The sequence below is a fragment of the Podarcis gaigeae genome, assembly GCF_964106915.1.
Source record: "Podarcis gaigeae genome assembly, chromosome: 15".
Lineage (NCBI taxonomy): Eukaryota > Metazoa > Chordata > Lepidosauria > Squamata > Lacertidae > Podarcis > Podarcis gaigeae.
In genome coordinates, this window is record NC_139692.1 from 43,167,222 (window position 1) to 43,188,617 (window position 21,396).

General features: G+C 48.9%; 3 protein-coding genes across 9 annotated transcripts in view; 1 reads left to right on the forward strand and 2 right to left on the reverse strand.

Annotated features, from left to right (window-relative positions):
• Positions 1-11,855, reverse strand: part of SPECC1 (sperm antigen with calponin homology and coiled-coil domains 1) — a 105,196-nt gene extending 93,341 nt beyond the window's left edge. Inside the window, exons 1-2 of one of the 3 annotated variants that reach the window (XM_083715029.1) lie at positions 11,571-11,709; positions 1,668-1,777 (exon numbers count right to left, since the gene is read on the reverse strand). Coding sequence is in view for 1 of the 3 variants with exons in the window: in XM_083715027.1 (XP_083571153.1) it covers positions 11,571-11,840 (270 nt within the window). In the remaining 2 variants the exon portion in view is untranslated. Of the gene's footprint in view, positions 1-1,667; positions 1,783-11,570 lie in introns of all 3 variants that reach the window. The other 2 variants (XM_083715028.1, XM_083715027.1) reach the window with 2 other exon arrangements.
• A 58-nt stretch (positions 11,856-11,913) lies between these two features.
• On the forward strand, positions 11,914-17,001 carry TIMM22 (translocase of inner mitochondrial membrane 22). Its single transcript, XM_083715312.1, has 4 exons — positions 11,914-12,195; positions 14,394-14,590; positions 15,368-15,440; positions 16,491-17,001. Exons 1-4 carry the CDS (start codon positions 11,949-11,951, stop codon positions 16,565-16,567), a joined length of 594 nt encoding a protein of 197 aa, XP_083571438.1. The 5' UTR covers positions 11,914-11,948; the 3' UTR covers positions 16,568-17,001.
• A 1,874-nt stretch (positions 17,002-18,875) lies between these two features.
• Positions 18,876-21,396, reverse strand: part of ABR (ABR activator of RhoGEF and GTPase) — a 123,916-nt gene continuing 121,395 nt past the window's right edge. For all 5 annotated transcript variants that reach the window (XM_083715052.1, XM_083715053.1, XM_083715054.1 and 2 more), the window contains one exon: positions 18,876-21,004. In XM_083715052.1, coding sequence (XP_083571178.1) covers positions 20,915-21,004 — 90 coding nt within the window. In that variant the 3' untranslated portion in view covers positions 18,876-20,914. The remainder of the gene's footprint in view (positions 21,005-21,396) is intronic.

A 21,396-nucleotide genomic window follows, 5' to 3' on the forward strand; every position in this document is an offset into this window, starting at 1 on the left:
CCCTTGAACTGAGGGTCGTGGACGAGATGGGCTCCCAACTCTCGTTGGCCCTCGCCCAGCATGAGGATGGATCTGGGGGTGATGGGCTCTGCCTTCCCCCCAAAAAGGAACCCTGGGAACTAGTTATTTTGCAGACTGTGGAGGATGGGGCTGTAGTTCAGTGGCAGAGCACCTGCTTTGCATGCAGAAGGTCGCTGGTTCAATCCCCGACGGCGTCTCCGGGTAGGGCTGGGGGAGAGACTCCCTGCCTGAAACCCTGGAGAGATGCTGCTGCCAGTCAGTGTCGGCAATACTGAACAAGATGGGCCAACGTTCTGCCTCAGTGTAAAGCACCTCCCTGTGTGTTTGTATTTCGAATCAGGCTCTCAATTCAGAACCACAAGGACTTTGTGCTTTGCTTTTATTTGGTCTGGCTCTGCATGAGGCAGATTCCTATGCTCTCATTTAAGCCAGCTCTTCACCACAAGGCCTGGAATCTCATTTTATTTTTAGGGAAAGGGCTGTAGGTCACGGGGAGAGTCTGCATGGTCCAATTCCAGGGTCAGGATGGTCCCTTCTTCTGAAACCCTGGAGCGCCGCTGCCAGCCAGTGCTGGCAATACTGAGCTTGATGGACCAGTGGTCTGACTCAGCAGAAGGCAGCTTCCCATGTTCAGACCAGACTATGTTTATTCATGCAGCTCAATGTCATCTGCTGCAGACAGAATCTCTGCCATCCCAGAGACAGGTTTTCCTACCCCCCATCTCCCTCCTCCCTCTCTGGTCCTTTCTGGGGATCGAACCTGGAACCTTCTTCCTGCAGGGCACCTGCTACATCTCCTGAAATGAGCTAAAACTGCTGCCACCTGTCTTTTCTCAGCCTTCCTCATTCCAGGCAATCCGTAGCAGAGCAGCCCTGGAGAACGCTCCTGGGTTGCTGTTGCTAAGCAAACTCCAGGGGAGGGAGAAGCCAAACTCAGGTGGAGCCTCCAGGTGCAGAGAGAGTGTACCCCCAAATGCTAGAGTAAAATAAGGAGTGGAAGAGGGGAGACGTGCTGCATTTGTGCCTCCGGGCTTCCTAGGAGTGCCAGCCCGGCTCTGTTGGAGAGGCAAAAGCCTGGCTGAGATGGTCTGATCCAGAGATGCTTTTGCACGAAGCCGAGAGATGCTCAGCCCGTCTCTGTCGCTAAGGAAACTCCGCAGAGGTGGGGAGGGGGGAGCAACTGACAGCAACCACAGCAGGTCCTTTAATCCGGCTAAGCACACATGCATGCACAGGAGCCTCTGCTAGATTCAGGAGACACAGGGAGGCGAAATAATATTATTTTTTTGCAAAGCGTGTCAGCTTCTTCAAGGAAAAAGGGAAGCCACGTTCCACGTCTTCTGAGGTTTTTCTCTCTCTCTCTGCAATCCAGCGGAAGGGCGCGGGAAGGTCTCGGAAAAAGCAGAAGCCGAGCAGCCTTTTTCCGGCAGGGTGCTGGCTCAAAAGGCTGGGGAGGGGGGAGAACGTACGGTCCAGCTCCCCACCCCCAACCCCCGTTGCCCCATAGGGGGCTATTTCTAAAGCATCCCGGAATCCTCACCAGCTGGCAAAGCACATGGGGGGGGGAGAGAGAGAAAGAGGGAGAGATGCATCTCTCCATCCCTGCCGATAAATAACATTTAAAAAATGCAGAGAGGGGGACTCACTTGTGCCGTGGGATTCGCGCTCTTTGCTGCATCAACAGGAGTGCCGTCCGCCTCCAGCCTCGCCTGAGCAGCATCTGCACACCAGACTCAGAATGCAGAACTCTGTGGAGCTTCTCTGGTCGGAAAACCACATTGCAATGAAGGAGAGAGAGAGAGAGAGAGCGGCTGCTTGAGAAATGATTCACAGACGGAAGCTTACGAGGGTGGTGGTTCCATTTCTTCCCCCTCCCTTTCTTTTTTTGGCATTCAGTACGCACATACACACACAGGCAGAGGGCAGCTCACTAGCGGGCTGCGAGGAAGGGGGGGGGGGACCAGCCAGGGAGCCTACCTGGACCAGAGGAGTTTCGGGGCGGGGGGGGGGGGTGTAGATTTCTGCAAAGTGGAAGGGATGGACTTCTGCATGCAGCACAAAATTAAACTTGCTCCAGTAGGAGGCAGGAATGGGCACCAACTGGGATGGCTTTAAAAGAGGCAAATTTGTGGCTAGGCTGTGCCTCCATAGTGAAGGCAGCAATGCTTTGGAATACCTGCTGCTGGAAACTGCAGGAAGGGAGAGTTGCTCTTGTGTTCGAATCCTGCTTGTGGGTTTCCCACGGGCATCTGGGTTGCTGGACTGGGTTGCTGGACTGGCTGGGACACTGCCCTGACCCAGCAGGCTCTTGTTACGGTCTTAGGTCCCAGATTCAAAGGACTCTTCTCTGTCCGACACCCTCGAGGGCCACTGGTGGTCCCAGCAAGACAAAGGCAGAGCCAGAAGGATAACTGTTATAACCTGGTGCAGAGGGCAGGCGCTTGGGTTTCCTGTAAGCGTTGCTCTGTGTCTCACACATGCAGTGGTGGTGACTCAGATGAACATGGCAACGGATTCCCTTTGCAAAGGGGGGGGGGGGCATGGCTTGCATGCAGAAGAGGTGCCAAGTTTGATCCCAGGCAGGGCTGGGAAAAAGATTCTGCAAAGCTTTCTATTATTATGATAGCGGCACATGCAATGACAAATGTATTGGAGAGGCAGAGAGCAAATGGAGGTCCGCTCGCTCTTTTCTAATGCTAGAAATCCAGGTTGGCCATTGGATTCAGGACTGACCAGCAGGAAGTGCTCCACACGCAAGGGTGGGATTAACCTGTGGAACTCATTGCCACAGGATGTCAAAATCGTAGAGGACAGGCCTAGCCAAAGGATACCTAGCTTTGATAGCTTCATAGAGGCTCTGCGTGCAGGAGAATTTTTTTCTTCTGCGTAGGCACGCAAAAGCACAGGAGCGGGTTGCTGACCTCATTGTCCAGCGCTCAGATCCCAATTAACTTGTGCAACGGGCAAGATCAAGGCTGGCTGCCCGAAGGCTGGCAGAGGTGCTTCTACAAAGCAAGGACCCTGTGTTGCCCCTTTTCCTAGCCCTGCCTGGCAATTACACCTGCAGGCTTCTGCATTGAAGCAGCTGCTCAGCTACTGAGCTGTCCCAAGATCCTAGTCCTCATGATTCTGAATGAAGGCAGATAAGGCACTCTGCCTCTGAGCTACACGCCTTCCTTGGCTGTATTTAATTCCGACTCTAAATAAGACTCCAGACTCAAAAAAGGACATCTTATCTCCCTCTCACCACTGCGTCCTGGAGAGCAGCTGGTTCCATCTATCATGCCAGGCTGTTTGCGCTCTCTCGAATTATTAAAAAAATTGCAAGCTTCCATGCTAAAAAAGACAGCAAGGGACCTGTGTGGAGAGGGCTTAACTTCAGACAGCTGTGCACAATTATGTGGCGGACATCTATAAACAGCCCAGCCTATTCCTCCCTAGCCAGCTTCCCCAAGGCTGGCTTAGCAAGAGGCGCCACCATACCCTCTCTTGGACCAAGGGAGAGGCTGGGAAGAACCAAAACGCTTCTGTGTGCTAAGCAGAAGTTCCCCTGGTGCTCCTGGGCGGCTGGGTTTGGCCTGCACCAACTCTCTGAAGATCAGCAACAGTGGAGGGTTGTCCCCAAGGCTCTGTGTTTCAAGGAATCTCTGGGGAGAGCGGCCTCTTGGTGGGGGGGTTCACCTCCTCACTTGGGGCGCTTGAGGGGTGGGATGCAGATCAGGGCCTGTGGCGGAGGGTGGAGTTTGAGGTCCCACCCCTCTTGTGGGGTCTGAAGCCTGTCTTGCCGCCCCCACCCCAGTCTCAGAAAAGGCGGGTGACAAGGAAACTTCCCACAGTTTCTCAGGGTGATACCGGACCAGGGGCATTGTTGGAAACGGAGAGGGTGGGGCTATATCCAGCCATCTCCTGGCGCTGCTCAGAGCATCAGGAAGGAATAACAGTAAGAAGGGGTCCTCGCTGCTGTGCAAGTCGTGGCGCCAAAGAGCAAAGTTGTGGTTGAAACGAGAGCATGGATGGCGAGGTGAAAAAGGAACAGGGAAGCCATGGATGGCGAGGTGAAAAAGGAACAGGGAAGCCAAGACACACAACAGCCAATCCGGACTTGGGTTGGACTAGATGACCCTTGGGGCCCCTTCCAAGGCTACAACTCTCTGATTTACCTAACTCTTTGAACTACCTAAGGAGACTGGTCACAGTGTAGATCAGCCTCTGCCCATCACTGCCAACAAAGGAAGCCCCAAGTGACTTGCAGTTGCAAAATTACATAACTATTTAAAAAGTTAAAACGAGCAGAATTACACTTTCCGGAGAATTTAAGCTCTGCTGTTGTGTTTTTAAAAGGGGACGCTCTAGTCCTCATCGATGTAGATGTGCCCTTGAAAGCAGACAGGCAACTCCTAGAGAAATCTCAGGAGCCAGAAAGCTTGGCAAATAAGATTCCCAGTAATAAGAAAGGGAATTGGGGGGGGGGGGTCTAGGTGGGAAGATGCCAACCTGCTTTGCAGAGCAGCTGCCTCCTCGTGACAGGAAACAGGGCCAGTGGGGATAATTTGTGGAATGCATGTACAGTCGACGAAATGCAGGCTTCTGTGGCGGAAAAAATCTGTGTTTCCTTTTAAATATGTTTTTGCAACACCCTGTTGGTCAACTGTACTGTGGTCAAAGGTACAACAATTTTATTTTATTTTATTATTATTTCACAAGATTTATCTACTGCTTGGCTGTAAAAAAAAAAAAACTACTGTACAACGCCCTCCCACCAGATGTCAAGGAGAAAAATAACTACCAAACTTTTAGAAGATATCTAAAGGCAGCCCTGTTTAGGGAAGCTTTTAATATTTAACTGGTTATTGTATTTTAGTGTTTTGTTGGAAGCCGCCCAGAGTGGCTGGGGGGGGGACCCAGACAGGTGGGTGGGGTATAAATAATAATAATAATAATAATAATAATAATAATAATAATAATAATAATTACTATTATTACATAATAGTAATAATAATAATATAACAATGAACAAACTTCAAAACGCTCCACAAAAGGAATAAAACAATAAAACTGTCAATAAAAAGACAGCTAAAAACAACCCCTCAGGTATTAATAATTAAATTTGATGGTAGGCTAAAAACAGATTTATGTCTGCACCCATGAGGACTAGAAACCTAAGTTTCTCTCTTTTTTTTAACAAAAGCATACTCCTTCTCCTCCTTTGCTCCGCAGCATGCAAATTTAAGAGCTTCAGTTAAACCGAAACACAGTGGAAGGGAGTTGTGAAAACAGCTTCTTCTATTATTCTGCCAGCGGAGAAAGTCAAGGAGGGAGGAAATCAGTTTTTTTAGGCTCAAGGGAGCTGTTACAAAAGAACGCCGAGCAGCTCTTGGCTTCCTGGCTGCCTTTTCCAAGCCTTGTATTTTTGGACGCAGGGTGGTTTTCCACACAACCACTTTTAAGCTTCCCCTCCCACCCCAAAGAGGAAGAGAGCACTTAGCAAGCCAGAGGAAAGATATAATAATGATGGTGATGATCATCAGAATAATGAAAAAGAGAAGTGCTTGAGAAACAGGGGCAAAAAGAAGAAGCCGCTCATCTGGAGACTGTTCCCCTTTTCCTACTGAGCTTGCACACTTTGAATCTGCTGGCTTTGCGTTCCTACAGACGGACGAACCTCAAGTGCAAGGAAACAAAATGAAGCTATTGCCGCTCGATCCAGTCTCTGTGATTATTTATTATGATCTGATCTGGTATTGCTGTCATTAAAGTACGTTGCCTTCTCATAAAACATCAGTGTGCAGCAATATAAAAACATTTTTAAAACACACACACGCACACACACAAAATAGTTGTTAAAATTACTAGCTACTGTTATGCGTCCATCACTGCACCCTGCAGAGGGTGGCATTTTATGCCGCGATCTCTTAAATATGGGTGGCCGTTTTAAGCAAGCTTGATTGCAAGAAGCTGCCCTGTATCGGGTGGCCAACAAATTAATTAATTGCCTGATCCATCGTTGCTGGGATAGGGTGTAAGATGACCAAGGAATGGAGGCATGCCATTCCTTCCAAACTGAGCAACCGAATATTTAGAATTAAGGAGCAGGGCGTTCTTCCCCCACGAGGCAGAAGGAGGAGCGCAACTCAGTGGCAGAGCAACTGCTATGCATACAGAAGACCCACGGGATCAACCCCCAGAGAGCAGATCTCCTGGCGGTCAGCACAGAGAACACTGAGTTAGATGAACCAATGGCCCGACTCAGTATAAGGCAGCTTCCTAGGTTCCAATTCAATCCGCCTCACACTAGGAACCATGAGGACTAGAACCCTTATTCCCAAGGGAAGAGCTCAGTGGGAGCGTGCCTGCTCTGCATGCAGAAGGTCCCAGGATTCAACCTGGGAATGTCCCCTTGTCTGAAGATCTGGGCTGGGAGAGAGAACCTCAATCTGAAATCCTTGAGTGCCGCTGCCAGTCAGTGCTGACAATACTGAGTTAGATGGACTTAGGGCCCTCGTATTTATGGGACCGCCTCGCCTGGTATGCCCCGCAGAGGACCTTAAGGTCCATGAATTATCATAGTTTAGAGGTCCCGGGCCCTAAGGAAGTCAGATTATCCTCCACCAGGGCCAGGGCCTTCTCAGTGATGGCTCCAACCTGGTGGAATGCTCTGTCCCATGAGACCAGAGCCCTGCAAGATTTAACTTCCTTCCACAGGGCCTGTAAGACAGAGCTATTCCACCTGGCTTTCAACTCGAACTTAGCCTGATATTTTATTCCCCTTCCTTCCCTCCCCCTCTCCTTTTTATGAAGATTACCCGTTCTGGGATCCCACAGCTAATTCTCCCCTGGTCTCCTTGCTGGCTCAAATAGGACTAATTTAGCCAGCTAGCCCTGGTGATCATCTAATATTTATTGGATGGATTTCCCCCCTAAATTGATTTTTGAGTTCTGAATTTATTGTTATTCGCGTTTTATACTGTATTTTATGCTATTTTTTGGTTGCATCAATTGTTTTAAATTTGTTGTTAGCTGCCCTGAGCCCGGCTTTCTGAACTGGGAAGGGCGGGGTATAAATAAAAATTTATTATTTCCTATTATTATTTATTGAACAGCATAAGGCCACTTACTGTGCTGTTATGGGACAGGGCTGTTTCTCAGAGGCAGAGTGCCTGCCTGGCATGGTCCGGTCCCGGGTTCAATTTCCTGGAAGTATCTCCAGTTAATAAATAATAATGGGGGGGATCAAGGCGGAGAATCTAGACTAGAAGATGATTTGGTATAAAAGGCGGCTTCTAATGCCTGCTGGATTCACAACACAGGAGTGGGGAGGGTCAGGAAGCCGCTCTGCCCACTCAAGGCTTAGCTCACAGAAAGAGAAACTGAGGGACGCTGGCAGGGAAGGGAGACGTGGACTCTTTTCAGAAACACTGGCCATAATCACAAGGGAAAGAAAAGGAAGCCACAATGTTTGGACAGGCCCATAATTAGACGGCGAGACGAAGGCCCTGATCCCGCTCAGACTGAAGCCTCTGAGCTGGCAGAAGACGAGGCAACAGTCTAGTTTAAACCACAGGCCGTTATGAGGGTTAAATGCTGGGGCTGTAAATACCACTAATAAACTATCCACTCCCAGTCCTTGAAGGAATGTAGGGGTAGCAGGGGCCACAGAATAAGATCTGCCTGGAGCTACCGATGCGAGGAAACTTTGGAGCGGATCCTGCCAAGTTCGACAGCATGGCTGCCTCCGAGGGTGCTCAGCGGTCCGGGGCCAGCTAAAAAGAAAACAGCCGAGTCGTCAGCCGGCTTCCCCTGCGTCGTCACACAAGCTGAACTGCTGATTCCTCAGGATTTCGGACCTGCCGACGCAGTGGGCATGGCGCGTGGGTGGAGCAAGCAAAGACACGAAACAGGAGAAATTGGCAAGGGGTGGGCAGGCAGAATATATCCAAGGGCATATGGAGAGCAGAAAGTCCCAAGAGAGAGAGTTGAGTTGGATTGCTCAGGAAGAGAAAGAGAGGGATCAGCATTGTTGCATAACCAAAAGCACCACCTCTCTGGAGAGAACTTGAGCGTTAAGAGCTTAGGGAGACATCCAGGGCTGAGAGACAGACAAGTGTTCATACAGATGCAGCTCCGAGGGCCTTCTGGCGGTTCCTTCATTGCGAGAAGTGAGCTTGCAGGGAACCAGGCAGAGGGCCTTCTCGGTGGTGGCACCTGCCCTGTGGAACACCCTCCCAGCAGAGGTGTGCAAGAGTGTGTGGAAGCTAGTCTGCAGTACAAAGCTAAAAATTACAACTGTCACCTCTGGCGTGTGGCCCCCAGAAAGGGAATGTGGCCCCGGGGCTGAAAAAGCTCCTCTGCTTCTATTGCCATATTCTTTTTCGCCGAAGGCCTTCTGCATGCACAGAGCACATTGTTCACCGATGAGCCCCAGGCCCCAATCCATAACCTCCGTTTTACTCGCGGTTCAGCGACGCCCCCCTCGCTTTAAGGGATAACCTCCCTCTTCCCCACCTGCGATGGTTCCTCTGGGCCAAGCTGTCAATCACGCCTCCTTCAACACACTTTATTAAAAATAGCAAACCGATTATTTCTGCCGCAACAGCCATAGCCGCTCAGGGAAGGCTGGCATCTGCCTGCCAGCGAGGCACCCTGTTCCAGCAGTCGCTATGGTGACGGGATATTTAAAGGGGGAGCAGGGAAGAGAAACGATCATTCTTCTGCACAGGGTGGGTAGGAGCACGCCAGGCTTGCGAACGGAGGACAGTTTCACCGGCAGTTCCAAGCGAGCGTGGCGATGGAACAGTGTTCCTTTCCTCTCCAAGTTGAGCAGGCAAATGTCACATTAGAGCAGCATCACTGGCCGAATTATGTAACACAGCAACCCTTTCCAATGGAACACACACTTCTTTGAAAAAGTCACACGTGCAGCGATGGAATATGAGCACTGAGAAAGCCTGCAGGATCAGAAAGCCCACAAGAGCGCTCTCCACTCCTGAGGGTCCCACCAACTGGTATTAAGAAGCATTCCTGCCTCTGACCATGCAGGAAGAGAGCATAGCCAATCTGGCTATTAGCCATCAATAAAACTCCCCTCCATGAATCTGTCTAATCCTCTTTAAAGCCATCCAAGTTGGTGGCCATCACTGCTTCCTGTGGCAGGGAGTTCCACAGTTAAACTATGCTCTGTGTGAATAAGCGCTTTTAAAATCTGCCCTGAATCTTCCAACATTCAGCTTCACTGGATGCCCACAGATTCAAGCGTTATGAGAGAAGGAGAAAAAATATTTCTCTTTCCACTTTCTCTTTCTCCCATGTACAGTTTTATAACCTTCTATCAGGTCACCATAGTATGGAACCTACCTAGCAATATGTTTTTGAACTTACGAAGCTTTAAACTTCACATCAAATCTTCACATCTAATGTGAAGGTCCGGCACTGATCAGAAGCTGCTGCCAGTTAGAGTGGACAATACTGGCTTAGATAGACAAGAAATCTGAGCTGGAATGAAGCAGCTGCAACTGTTGGTGCCAGAAGAGACTCATCAGCTTTAGGCAGGTGCGGAAGGCATTTTGGAGAAAGAGCCATCACATTCCATGGCATTTCCTTGAGTTAAATAGGTTTGGCAGGCAATTCAAAAGCCTACAACATCTGCTTACTCCCCAATGTGAAAACAAGTGCACTATGAAAACCTGTTATTCCAGGGGTGGCCCAAGACATTTTGTGCCTGAGATGGAGTCAAGATGCACAGTAAAGCTGTTTTTTGGATACTTGAGGGACACTAAGCAGCACAGAATGGAAGATGGCAGGATCCCCAAGGACGTACTCTATGGAGAGCTGGCTTCAGGGACTAGGCCTGTCAGCAGACCAATCCTGCAGTACAAAGATGTCTGCAAAAGCGACAGAAAGGACTGGGAACATTAACTTTGTCACAGGCCTGTGCAGAGCTTGTCTGAGACCTGGAGCAGGAGTCTTGTTAGAATAAAGTTATAAACAGACGAAAATTCAGCTGGTCCTTGGTGGAGGACCCCAACCAACTGAGCCCCCTGAGGCCTGGGGCAAGTGTACCCAGTTGCCCCCCACTCTGCATGGGCCTGTCCTGCCATATGTCCTTGCAGTGCCTGGAGACAAAACGGTCAAGTTGTATATCCACAGCAGTGACCAAAGGAGGAATGACAGCTGGGAGGTGCACAAAAAGAAACAACATCTGCAACAGCAGCACCGGACGCCTTCCATCTGCCCCAGCTACAACAAAACATGTCTCTCCCATATCAGTCTCTACAGCCACAGCAGACGCTGTAACTATCCAACAGTTTGACTTCACCCAGGGATTTTTCCCACCGTAACTCAGTTCCAGCACCTCTCAGGTGGGTGCCATTGCCATTATAAGACAAGGGAGGAGTTCATTGTGAGTTCCAGCCCCTCTTTTTCTTGAAAAATAGCACTGACTTCAGTTCACCCCATTGTTTTACCAGACAGATGGATGTCAACAACTGAGGGGGGAAATCCCATAACTACTTCCTTGGGTGTGGGATACAATAATAATAAAAAATATTAAATAATTGATTTGCTGGCCTTTCACAACATCCCAAATCAACTGCTCAGTGGCAGGCCCATTTCCAAACCACCTTCAGGTATCTGGAAATACTTAATTTCTGAGTCACCAGTCTTCCTCACACCCCCAACTCTTAATTAGAGTTGGTGTGCCAGTCAATGTATTTATGTTATGAAGGGCAGTATACACATTTAATTGATAATAATACATTGTCAACCAGCCACTTTGTATTTAACTACAATCAAGCATTATCATAACTTCCAGGAAAGCCCCAGGGTACGTAAAAGATTTTAAAAGTTCACTATGCCACAGGCCCTGGTGGGATAGAGTGTCAGGCTAGGCCCAGAAAGGCCCCACTCAGCCACAAAGCTTACTGAGTGACCTTGGCTTTGGAACAACTGCCACCTCTCGGCCTAACCCACCTAATAAAGTTTTAGCGGGGATAAAAAGGGATATGAAGGAGTTACACTGAATGGAGAGTCAGATAAAAATAGCACAACCCAGATAGTATGATATAGTTGGTCAGAGTGGCAGACTAGGGCCTGGGAGACAAGGGTTCAAATCCCCACTCAGCCATGAAGATAACTGGGTGTGGCCTTGGGCCACAGCCACTGCTTCTCAGCCTAACCAACCTCACAGGGTTGTTGTGGGGGTTAAATTAGAGCTGGGGCAGAGGGAGACTATGTACACCACCTTGAGCTCCTTGGAGAAAATGGTGGGACACAAAAGCAAGAAATAAAAAATAACTATTAAAATTCCTGATAAGTTATTTGTGCAATGGCTGAAACACTTGGTCAGTTGGCAATCAAGGCACAGCAATCAATTCCACCCCTCAATACAGCATTGTAATAATGTAATTATTAATTGAATATATAATATGGCATAATAATTCCCCTCTGCAATATCAGGGAGCCCCTTTACACAATTCGGGTGCCTCTTTTCTCCCTCAGCAGCAGCCCTCAAGGACCCGTAAGCTCTAGGCCTCCCTCACCTGGAGCACACTTACCTGTCCCTTCCAAAGATGCTCCCGTCTGGTCCTCCTATGCAAACTCTCTCCTATGCAACGGCTCCTAGCACGCCCGGCAGGGGGCCACCTCGCGCAAGTCCAGCTCTTCCACCGCCCCAGAAAACTACACGTCCCATGCTGCTTAAGGCCATCCCCACAGAGCGACGCGCCTGGAGTGCATGCCGGGAGTCGTAGTTTCGGCGGCGGCAAGCGGCTTGAGAGACGGCGCTTGCGCAGTGTTGAGTTTAAAAACCGCCAAGCGGCCAACATTTCCCGTGAGCCTCGGCAGCACGAATCCTATTGGGAGAGCCGGGCGCTGCGGAGCAAGGCATGACGGGAGTCGTAGTCTTGGTTTTCTGAGGCGGGGAACGGACAGTTATGGCGGCGGCCTCATCTTCCACGGGCCCGAGTAGGCCCGACGAAGCTGCGGTGCCTCCCGGAGCGCTGCAGTACAGCCTCTTGCTGGAGCACTTGGTGGGCGAGAAGCGCGGGCCGAGGCAGGCGAGGGCCTTGGACCCGGCTGCCCTTGGGGGCTTCCCGGCGCCGGCCAAGAGCCCCGAGCAAAAGATGGTCGAGAAGGCCATGGAGAGCTGTGGCTTCAAGGCGGCGCTGGCCTGCGTCGGGGGTGAGTCGTGGTGAGGAGGGAGGGAAAGAGGGGTTTCGTTTGGTGGTGAGGCGTCCCTTTCTTTCTTTTTTTTTTTTGCGAAAAAGTTACTCGGGCCTTCCCAGCGGCCTACCTTGCAGGGTTGTCGTGAGAAAGACCTTAAGCGAAGAGCGCATGCGCCAGTTATGCTCATTAGCGTCGGTGGAGCTATATTTGTGGTGAATAACAATGTGGATTTTTTTTCTAAATTATTCTATGTTTTCTTTAAATTTATTATTTTAAATTTCTAGTTTTTATTATTAGCCCCAAGTTTTATAATCTGAGAGGTGCAATAATAATAATTTTATTTATACCCTGCTCATCTTGCTGGCGTATAAAGATTATAATAATCTAAATTGCACCTCTCAGCTTCTACAACTTGGGGCTAATAAGTGCTGGCCTACCTTGCAGGGCTGTTGCAAGAACAGCCACAAGGGAAAAGAGCATAAAATGCTTATTAGCAACAGCACAGCAAGCCTTGTGAAAATGCGTTCCTGCAGGCCCACAATATATTTGTGGTTAATAACAATCATTGTGGATGTATTCTATATAGCATTGCATCTCTCAACTTCTACAACTTGGGGCTATGAAGAACCAACCTACTTTGCAGGGTTGTTGCAAGAACAACCACGAGTGAAAAGAGCACTGCGTAAATTATTATTAGCGATGGCATAGCAAGACCTATTAAAAGTTTTCCTGGAGGCCCACAATATATTTGTGGCTAATAAAGAAGCAGGAGAGTTTCAGTGTCATTTATAAAGGCATGCCCATTTGGAAGCCGTCAGAAAATATGTCCTTGCTTTATTGAGCCTTTAGTGGTATAGAAAAGCATCTATATGGCACTTTAGAGCACTTAGAGCTCGATAATAGTGATGAAGAATTGTGCACTTGCTTATTAAACATTTAATGAATGCACTTTTCTTTAGTGGGCTCATCAGCTGCAAAGCATTAAGTGGCAGGATGTTGGGTATATATAATATTGCCTTTATACAAATTTATGGTGCGACCACATTTGGAGCACTGTGTATGGTTCAAAAGGATGTTTTAGATATGGAAAAGTTTCAAAAACTGGCAGCCAATGTGATCAAGGGGATGGAGCAACAGCCCCATGAGGAAAGTCTGCAGTATTTGAAACAAAAAAATTCCTTCCAGTAGCACCTTAAAGACCAACTAAGTCAGTTCTTGGTATGAGCTTTCGTGTGCATGCACACTTCTTCAGATATGTTTTGACTATGGCAGACCAACACGGCTACCTATCTGTAACTGCAGTATTTGAGACATTTTAGTTTAGAGAAAAGGCGAGTCAATGGTGACATGATAGAAGATAGATAAAATTATTCATGGCATGGAGAAAGTGGAGAGAGAAACGTTTGTCTCATAACTCTAGAACTCAGGGACATACAATGAAGCTGAGCATTGAAGGATTTACAACAGAAAAAAGAAATGGCTTATTCATGCAGTACATAGCTAATCTATGGAACTCACTCACGCAGGAGGCAGGGATGGACACCAAAGAGAATTGCTTTAAAAGAGGTTTAGACTGATTCATGGAGAGTAAAGGTGATCAGTAGCTACTAACCTTGATGGCTATGTTTTCCTTCCATTGTCGGAGTCAATATGGCCCTGGTTGCCAGTTTGCTGGGAAACAGAAATGGGGAATGAAGTGCTGTTGCACGCAGGTCCTGCTTGTAGCAGTGGTGTAGGAAGGGGGGTGCGGGCCACCCTGGGTGTCGTCACTGAGGGGGGTGACCACGGAGCCTGACCTGCAGTGTGCCCAAGACACATCTCTCCTGGGGAGTGACGTGGTGGCTCGGGTACCTGCAGGCTCCGCGCTGCCCAAAACGGCAACGTGGGGCTTGCAGACTCCGTGGAGGTGTCTTTCGCACAGTGTGCTCTGCCCCGGCTTGCCCCGCCCCCGGGTGCAGTGCATTTGTGCCACCCCGGGCGCCCGAGCAGCTAGCTATGTCGCTAGCATGTGGGCTTCCCATCGAGGCATCTGGTTGGCCCCTGTGAGAAAAGGATACTGAATTAGATGGGCCACAAGCCTCCCCTGTTTTCATGTGTCCGAGCAGAGTGGCCTGAAATTGAGATGAGGAAGCTTCTGAGAAACAACACTGAAATGGAATTTGGAGCCTGTCACCCTGCTAATTGCCTTGCCAACTTTTCTGTTTACTTGTCAGGATTCGTGCTGGGAGGTGCCTTCGGTGTGTTCACGGCTGGCATCGATACCAATGTGGGGTTTGACCCCAAGGATCCGTACCGCACGCCAACAGCCAAAGAGGTCTTGAAAGACATGGGGCAAAGAGGGATGTCCTACGCCAAGAATTTTGCCATTGTCGGTGCCATGTTTTCCTGCACTGAATGCCTGGTGGAGTCTGTGAGTAACTCTCTGGCTTTGATCTGCTGGTTTCTTGAAATTATTTTCTTATTTAAATATAACTTATTACACTGTAAGCTGTCATTCATGCCAGGCTTAAAGCCACAGTCTTCAGTAGGACTGTATGCATGACTAAAAGTGACAACTCCTGAATATCTCTGTGGTCTTCCCACTGGGGCATCTCATCTAGTTGGCCACTTTGACCTGACCCAGCAGGGGAACTCTCATGTTTTCATCTCAGGCCACTAGATTTATTCCCCACCCACCAGTACAAAAGCAGCACTGCTGCTGCTGTTGTGATTGATTATTACAGTATTTCTTAGGTGCCCTGGGTCAGATACAACTATTTATACAAGATAAAAGCAGTTTCGGATAAATTAGTTGCAAGAATAGGGTTCCGAAAGATGTGGATTTTCAGCATATGACGAAAGCTTATGACGATTGCTTTAGGGGTTGGTGTTTTGTTTTTGGTTTTTTACAATCAAGGTGTATATAAATTGCATGAAATAAATACAAAAGGTGCCTGGCTCATTTCTGTAGGGAGGGAATTCCACAGCTTAGGGGCTGCCACAGAAATTGCCCTCTCCCAGGCCACCCCACCCTTTGAACTTTCAAGGGCAGTGGACCAAGAGGGCATTCTCTGTCAATAGTAACACTCAGGAGGGTCTGTAGGAGGAGGTGGTCTTTCAGACATCTGGGGCCTAAGTGGTTTAGAATTGGTTTTGTATGCAGAGGTTCATGTGGCTGGTCTTGATGTTGTGTTTCTCATTTCCCTAGTATCGAGGCAAGACTGACTGGAAGAACAGCGTGATGAGTGGGTGCATTACTGGAGGGGCCATTGGCTTCCGGGGTGAGTCGTGTTGCTGTTGAGCAGTTGCTGGGCTCCTTTGGATCCTGATAAAGACAGAATGCTCCCAAATGTTCAGGCCAGGAAGTAATATGAACCATAGCACAGAGCAGGATGTTGGACTGCTACTCGCACCTTTCCTATCCTAGGCTGTGGCAGCTGTGGCTGATGGGAGTTGGAGCTCAGCAGCATCTGGGGGACCACAAGTTGCCCACGCCTGGCTACAATCCTGGCCCTATTTAACTTGGAATAAGCCTCACTGAATTTAGTAGGACTTACTGTAGTAGACAGGGCTAGAATTGTGCTTTAGTCTTAGCACCTGCTCCAAGGAGCTGGAACTGCTTGCTGAAGGTGAATGGTCTCATCCTTTCTCTGATGACCTTCCGCTGACAGACAGGTGCTTTTTCTGTTTATACAGGGATTTGTCCTCATAAGCTGACTTGTGGCCACTGTAGATGCTGTGGCTCAGTCAGGTGGTGTTTTCCCCACTGACTGCTTGGATCATGGATGGAAAACCTCTGCCTTGGTCTAAGGGTTCAATCCTTAGGATGGCCTGTAGTTTCAGTCTCCACTGGAATCTCCAAGTAGAGCTGGGAAAAGGACTACAAACCTACAGAGCTGCTGCCATTCGGTGTAAACCATACTGAGCTAGCTGGAGCCGGGCAAGTTAAAAATTAAGAGTGTTAATCTTCCCTAAGAGCATTAAATTGTTTTCTGAACAGCTTCTAGCTAAGCTTGTTATGTTGCGTCCGATTGGTTTAAACGTCTTTGAGAGGGAAAGACAGCTGGCGCTACCTGAATCCCATCTCTGCGTTTGCAGCCAAGAGTTGTAGCTTCTGATCTTACTGAGTGCTCCAGTTTCCAGGGCCAGGACCTGGTTCAGGTCATCCTCTGTAGGGCTGAAATAAAAGGAATATTTTACAAGGGGTTGGAACCAAACCTGCTAGTGGAAGTGATCTTTTTTGCTTTCCAGCCAACAATATAGGCTTAGCTACAGGAAAGAAACTTGATTATGTGCTGTTGTGCTGACTACCTTTTCCTTTTGCCTTGCAGCTGGCCTGAAAGCCGGGGTCCTTGGCTGTGGGGGCTTTGCTGCATTCTCTGCAGTGATTGACTACTACTTACGGTAGCAGCTGATGCCAATGAAGGAGGACCTTCTGGTGTGAACTGTGCAGGACAGCTGGCCCAACTCACTTTCCTGTTCCTGACAACCGATTAAGGAAAGGGGAAAGGTTTCTGAGAGCTGTGTCCTAGAAAACAGGATACGCATCCAGCCCGTGGGCAGAGTCAGCAAGTCATCTAAGGAAAGTGCTGTTCAAACATCGTTGGAGAGGTACGACTAGGTGTTAATTCCAAGGACTGACTGTATTCTCTCAACTCCTTCTGCTAAGTGTATGCATTTGCTGTGGCAAGCATAAAAGCTGTTACAGCGTGTCAGCACTTGCTACAAACACAAGCTCGTAGCTTCATGACTATGTCGGATACAGGAGAAAATTGAAAGATTTAATTTATTCCACGCCTTGTCAAGTGTTTGATGCTAATGAAACAAGAACAATATTTCCTAGATGCTGTGGTTAGTTGTTTGTCAATGGATATCAAATTTAAATTAGGAGTCTGAAATGGAGCTTGACATCTACAAATTCATTGAGGTGAGATCGTTCTACAGTTATTAGTCATGTTCGCTACATAGAGCCTCCTTTTACAGAGGCAGTATACCTTTGAACGCCAAACAGCAGGGGAGGGTTGTTGCCTTCATTCCCTGCCTGTGCACATTGCAGAGACGTTTGGCTGCTTACTGCTGGAAACAGTGTACTGGGTTAGAAGGATCCAGTAGTGAGGCTATCTGTAGATTCCTGTTATACGAATAGTAAGGAGTAAAGTACATTCTCTTGGGTACAGACAGTGTAAAGCTGGAAGCATCTCTCCTGCCTCCCACACTAAGCTTGGTAACCTAGGGCCCCTCTCCCTACTACAGTGCATTCTGGGAAGAGACCCTTAGGAGAAAAGCGAGGGTGACTCTGCCAGTGACCAAGAAAAAGTGGGGTTTTGTCCCCTGCAGATGTTACAGATGCTTGTCAGGCGAGCTCAAGCTTCCAACTGGCTGAAGCGTCTTAAAAGAGAAAGTGAAATAAAACACCAAAGAACTTGGATGGTTTATGAACTACAGTGCTACATCAGGGAGACCTCTCATCCCTCACTCTGGTACAGCACTGTTGGGGGTCTCCAGAGGACTTCAGTGAGGCAGCGCAGCAGGTAGGTGGGACTTCTTGATGATCTACTTAAACTAGGCAGTTATAGCTTGTCAGTGCATAGGCTGGTGTTGAATGTGCCCGGCTCTGTCTTTGGAGGTGAGAGAAGCTCAGCTAGCATCACTGGTTCAAGGTGAGGGGCTTCTTTCCATGCTAGACTGAAAGGAAGTTGCCTTCAAGACTCACCACCTCCATCCACTAAATTATTTTTTCTAGAGCAGGTTCTAAATCTCTGCATTCTGAGTTGGTTTTGCATCAGACAAAGGCCAGCATCATATTGCGTGCTCTCCACCCCCCCGGAGCAAATTGTGATGCTGCATACGGAACCTGGGGCCTTCTGCACCCTCTCACTAATCAGCACCACCACTGGGACTTGCTTTCAAATTGTAATTAAAAGATCACAAACGGGGGGGGGGGGGCACTCGTGTGTTCAGAGCTGGTTTGTGAAGTGACACCGAACAGGAGGATGGAAGCACACCAGGCACCCATCTTGGCATTCCCATGGCAACAGCCCTAGTTGCCTAGGAGAAATATTGCTGTTTCCCAGGCTGAATAATTAAGCTTTCCCACTCTCCCCAGCCTTTATTTCCCTTTACCAGCCCCCTTCCTATTGGCAGAATTGCTTATTGAGCTGCAATAGCCCCTAATAAGGGCATGGGATCAATTGCTTGCATGAATTCTGTCATGTGGTACAGGTGTGCTCATAGCTAGATGTGCAAGACATGGTCTTCCCTCTCCCTTGCATAATCCCTGTACAGGAGGGGAAATGCAGCTAGACTACAGTTATGAGCAAGGGGGTGGAAGGTGGTGTAGATTGGAGAGCTGTTAGAACAAGAGGAGCCAAAGTGGTACCTCTGGCTATTATTGAACTCCCAGTTCCCATCAGCACCAGTGTCCGGCCTAGCTAGTGCTCAAGGGTGAGGGGAGTTTTAGTTAAGCAGCATCTGGAGGGCAGCACATTGGCTGCTCCTATATTAGATGCCTAGGATGTTGACTTCTACTGAGTCAGACCACTGGGCACCCACATCTCACACTGACTGGCAGCAGCAGCTCTCCAGGGATTCAGGCAGGGTCTCCCAGGTGCCCTACCAATTGAATTATTACTCCTGTCATGTGTCCAAGCTAGTTATGCCAAATCTTTTTCTTTTTCAACACTGATTGAGATACGAAAGACCAAACACCCCGGAAGTAATTTGTGCAAATGTTTGGGCTTTGCATTTTATTAACTTTTTTTTTTAATCTCCTCACATGGTTTACATCCATTTAAAGTTTGTCATCTACAGAGAGGGGAGAAAAAACCTGCAACGGAACACAACCAAAAATATATATATATATATATAATATATATCCTTAAACAAGTCAAATATCAATTATACAGTTTCTAATCTAACCTGTAGCTCCAGGAGTCCCAGTCTCCCCTTCCTCACCATCAGAAAAAAGAGCAAGTGCAGTTGGGGGGGGGGGGCTGGCTATGCTGGTATCAGATTCTGACACTCAGAAGTGCGCGGAGGCGCTCTGGCTTAGGAATGACTTCAGCTTCCACAGACACATACATACAGGTAGATGCAGACCCACAAAGATCTGTGCAGGAGGGCCCGAAAAATAACAGCTCTGGCCAGCAAAATATTTCTGGTCCCTGAACGGTGGGCCACAGAACATTCCATTGTCCTGGGCAGAAAGTGTGGCCGAAGTCACTTTTAACGTGGAGGGGCAGGCCCGGAAGTAATTTCTCTTGTGAGGGTGGGGGATTTTTCCATGAAACAAAGGGCTGTCTAGCTTGCCAATACAACTCATTGCTGGATTGCTGCTTGGCACCTGGGTGTGTGAGTGGGGTAGCAATCGGGAACACAGAGCCCCCACTCCTTTGGAGGGCTGCACTCTCCTCGGCTGCTTCACGCAGTCTGTCACAGAGAGAGAGAGAGAAATGGGGGGTGCAGGTGGAGGCTCTTAAGGGCTGAAATGAAACCTTTGACATCCAACCTGAGTCTTCCTTAGCTGAACCCTGTAAGTCATGCTGTGTGAAGCACTGAGAAACGGCCCCTTTTCCAGACACCCTCCTGGGGGAAAGGTGCCCAACAGCCCTGGCAGATGGCTGGGCTGGATCGAAGCCATGTGGAGGAGGCGGGAGCAGGAAATACTCACTGGCTCCCTGGCCAGGCTTGGCTAGCGAGAGCCACCTGCAAGAGGCATGGCCACAGGGCAACCAGCCTCCTGCCTTCCTCCCGGCCAGCCAAATAATCCTTTCAGGGGTGGGGAGCAGGACACTCTCGCCCGCATTAAGATCTGATTTCCTTTCTAAGGATTAAGTTTGAATTAGTCCCAAGAGAATCTAACCATAAATAAAGTGATTGTGGGCAACACAGCAGGGCGGCGGGGATGGGGAGGTAGGTATCACTCTCTGTCACACGCACATCTAAGACTAGCAAACAGCCACTTTCTCTTCACTTTCCTGCCATCAAGGTTCATTATTAAAACCTTTTTACAGAATAAATCAGGAAGATGGCTGCTTTACACCCCCCCCCACATTATGCACAGTTACAAAGCCTACCGAGGCACAGGAGTCACAGGACGAGAGGCTCCCCCAGCATTAAAAAAGTGGGGGGAGCTGCAATAGGCAGGGCTTTTTAAAAACAAAAATGCTGCTGTCTTCAGCCCTGCCAGCTGGGGTAAAAGAATGCAGAGTTCAGCAACCAGGTCTGTCAGGCGAGACAAAAGCGAAGAGAATGTAGGTTGACCAGGACGAGGGGAAGAGCCCTTGGTGTCCTCCTTAAGCCTCCAAAAGCAGGAAAATCCAAGCAAGCAGCGTACATGCAGGCCACAAAGGCAGGGAGCAAAAAAGATCAAGCATTGTTGCGGGTGGCGAGGCCGGCTGGAGGAGAGGACTTGGCTGCAGCGAAGCTCTATTGGACCCAGAAGGCGGCAACCATTTTGGGGAAGAAACGAGAGGCTGTGTCTTCATCCGTCGCTCACTTCCTTCCCACTGCTCAACAAATGGAACGTAAAAAATGACTCCTGGACACAAGAAGTATCAGAGACGTGGACTACTGTGCTGGGAGGTGGGCAGGGGGGAAAGAAGGGTGTGGGGCTGATACAAAATCGTCCCATGAGGTATGGGGCAGCGTCTGGTTCCAGGGCAGCATTATTCTCAGCAGGATCCGTGCTCGGATTCATGAGTCTGTGCTGCGCCCATCGGCTTAGAAAAATGCAGGTGGCTGCAGGGCCCCGGGGCTACACGTCTGTGGAGAAGTAGAGTGCGTTGCGTTTGAGCTCAGCAAAGGAGATGGGCGTGTGCTGTAAATAGTAGAGTAGCACTTGCACCTGCAAAAGGAAAAGTGGGTTAAAATCAGGATAGTCTCTCACACTGCAAAGTGTCCCCAACAGAGAACAGCTCTTGATAGGCAGAGATGTCTTCTGATGGAATCCCTGCGGAATTTATATCTGCCACCCTGTGAAGTTGATGGAATAAAAAGCACAGCAGGAACAGAGCTACGAACCCAGAAGGGCCAGCTTTAGGAAGAGCTGCAATGTGCCCAGAAGCTGCAACATACATACTCTCTCTCTTTCAGTTATTTAACCAGCCCCTCAAACTGCCCCTCCAATTAAGGGAGCCCAGCAGGAATTTGGGCAAAGACAGATGGGACATTTATTGAGCAATGAGGCAGGTCTGGAAGCAGCATTCCTGTGCTCAGTTCACACAAAGTGTGTGCTTT

Coding starts and splice junctions, on each gene's coding strand:
- TIMM22 (XM_083715312.1), top strand. CDS start 11,949: ATGGCGGCGGCCTCATCTTCCACGGGCCCGAGTAGGCCCGACGAAGCT. Junction 12,196..14,393: donor GGCGCTGGCCTGCGTCGGGG/GTGAGTCGTGGT, acceptor TTTACTTGTCAG/GATTCGTGCTGGGAGGTGCC. Junction 15,441..16,490: donor AGGGGCCATTGGCTTCCGGG/GTGAGTCGTGTT, acceptor TTTGCCTTGCAG/CTGGCCTGAAAGCCGGGGTC.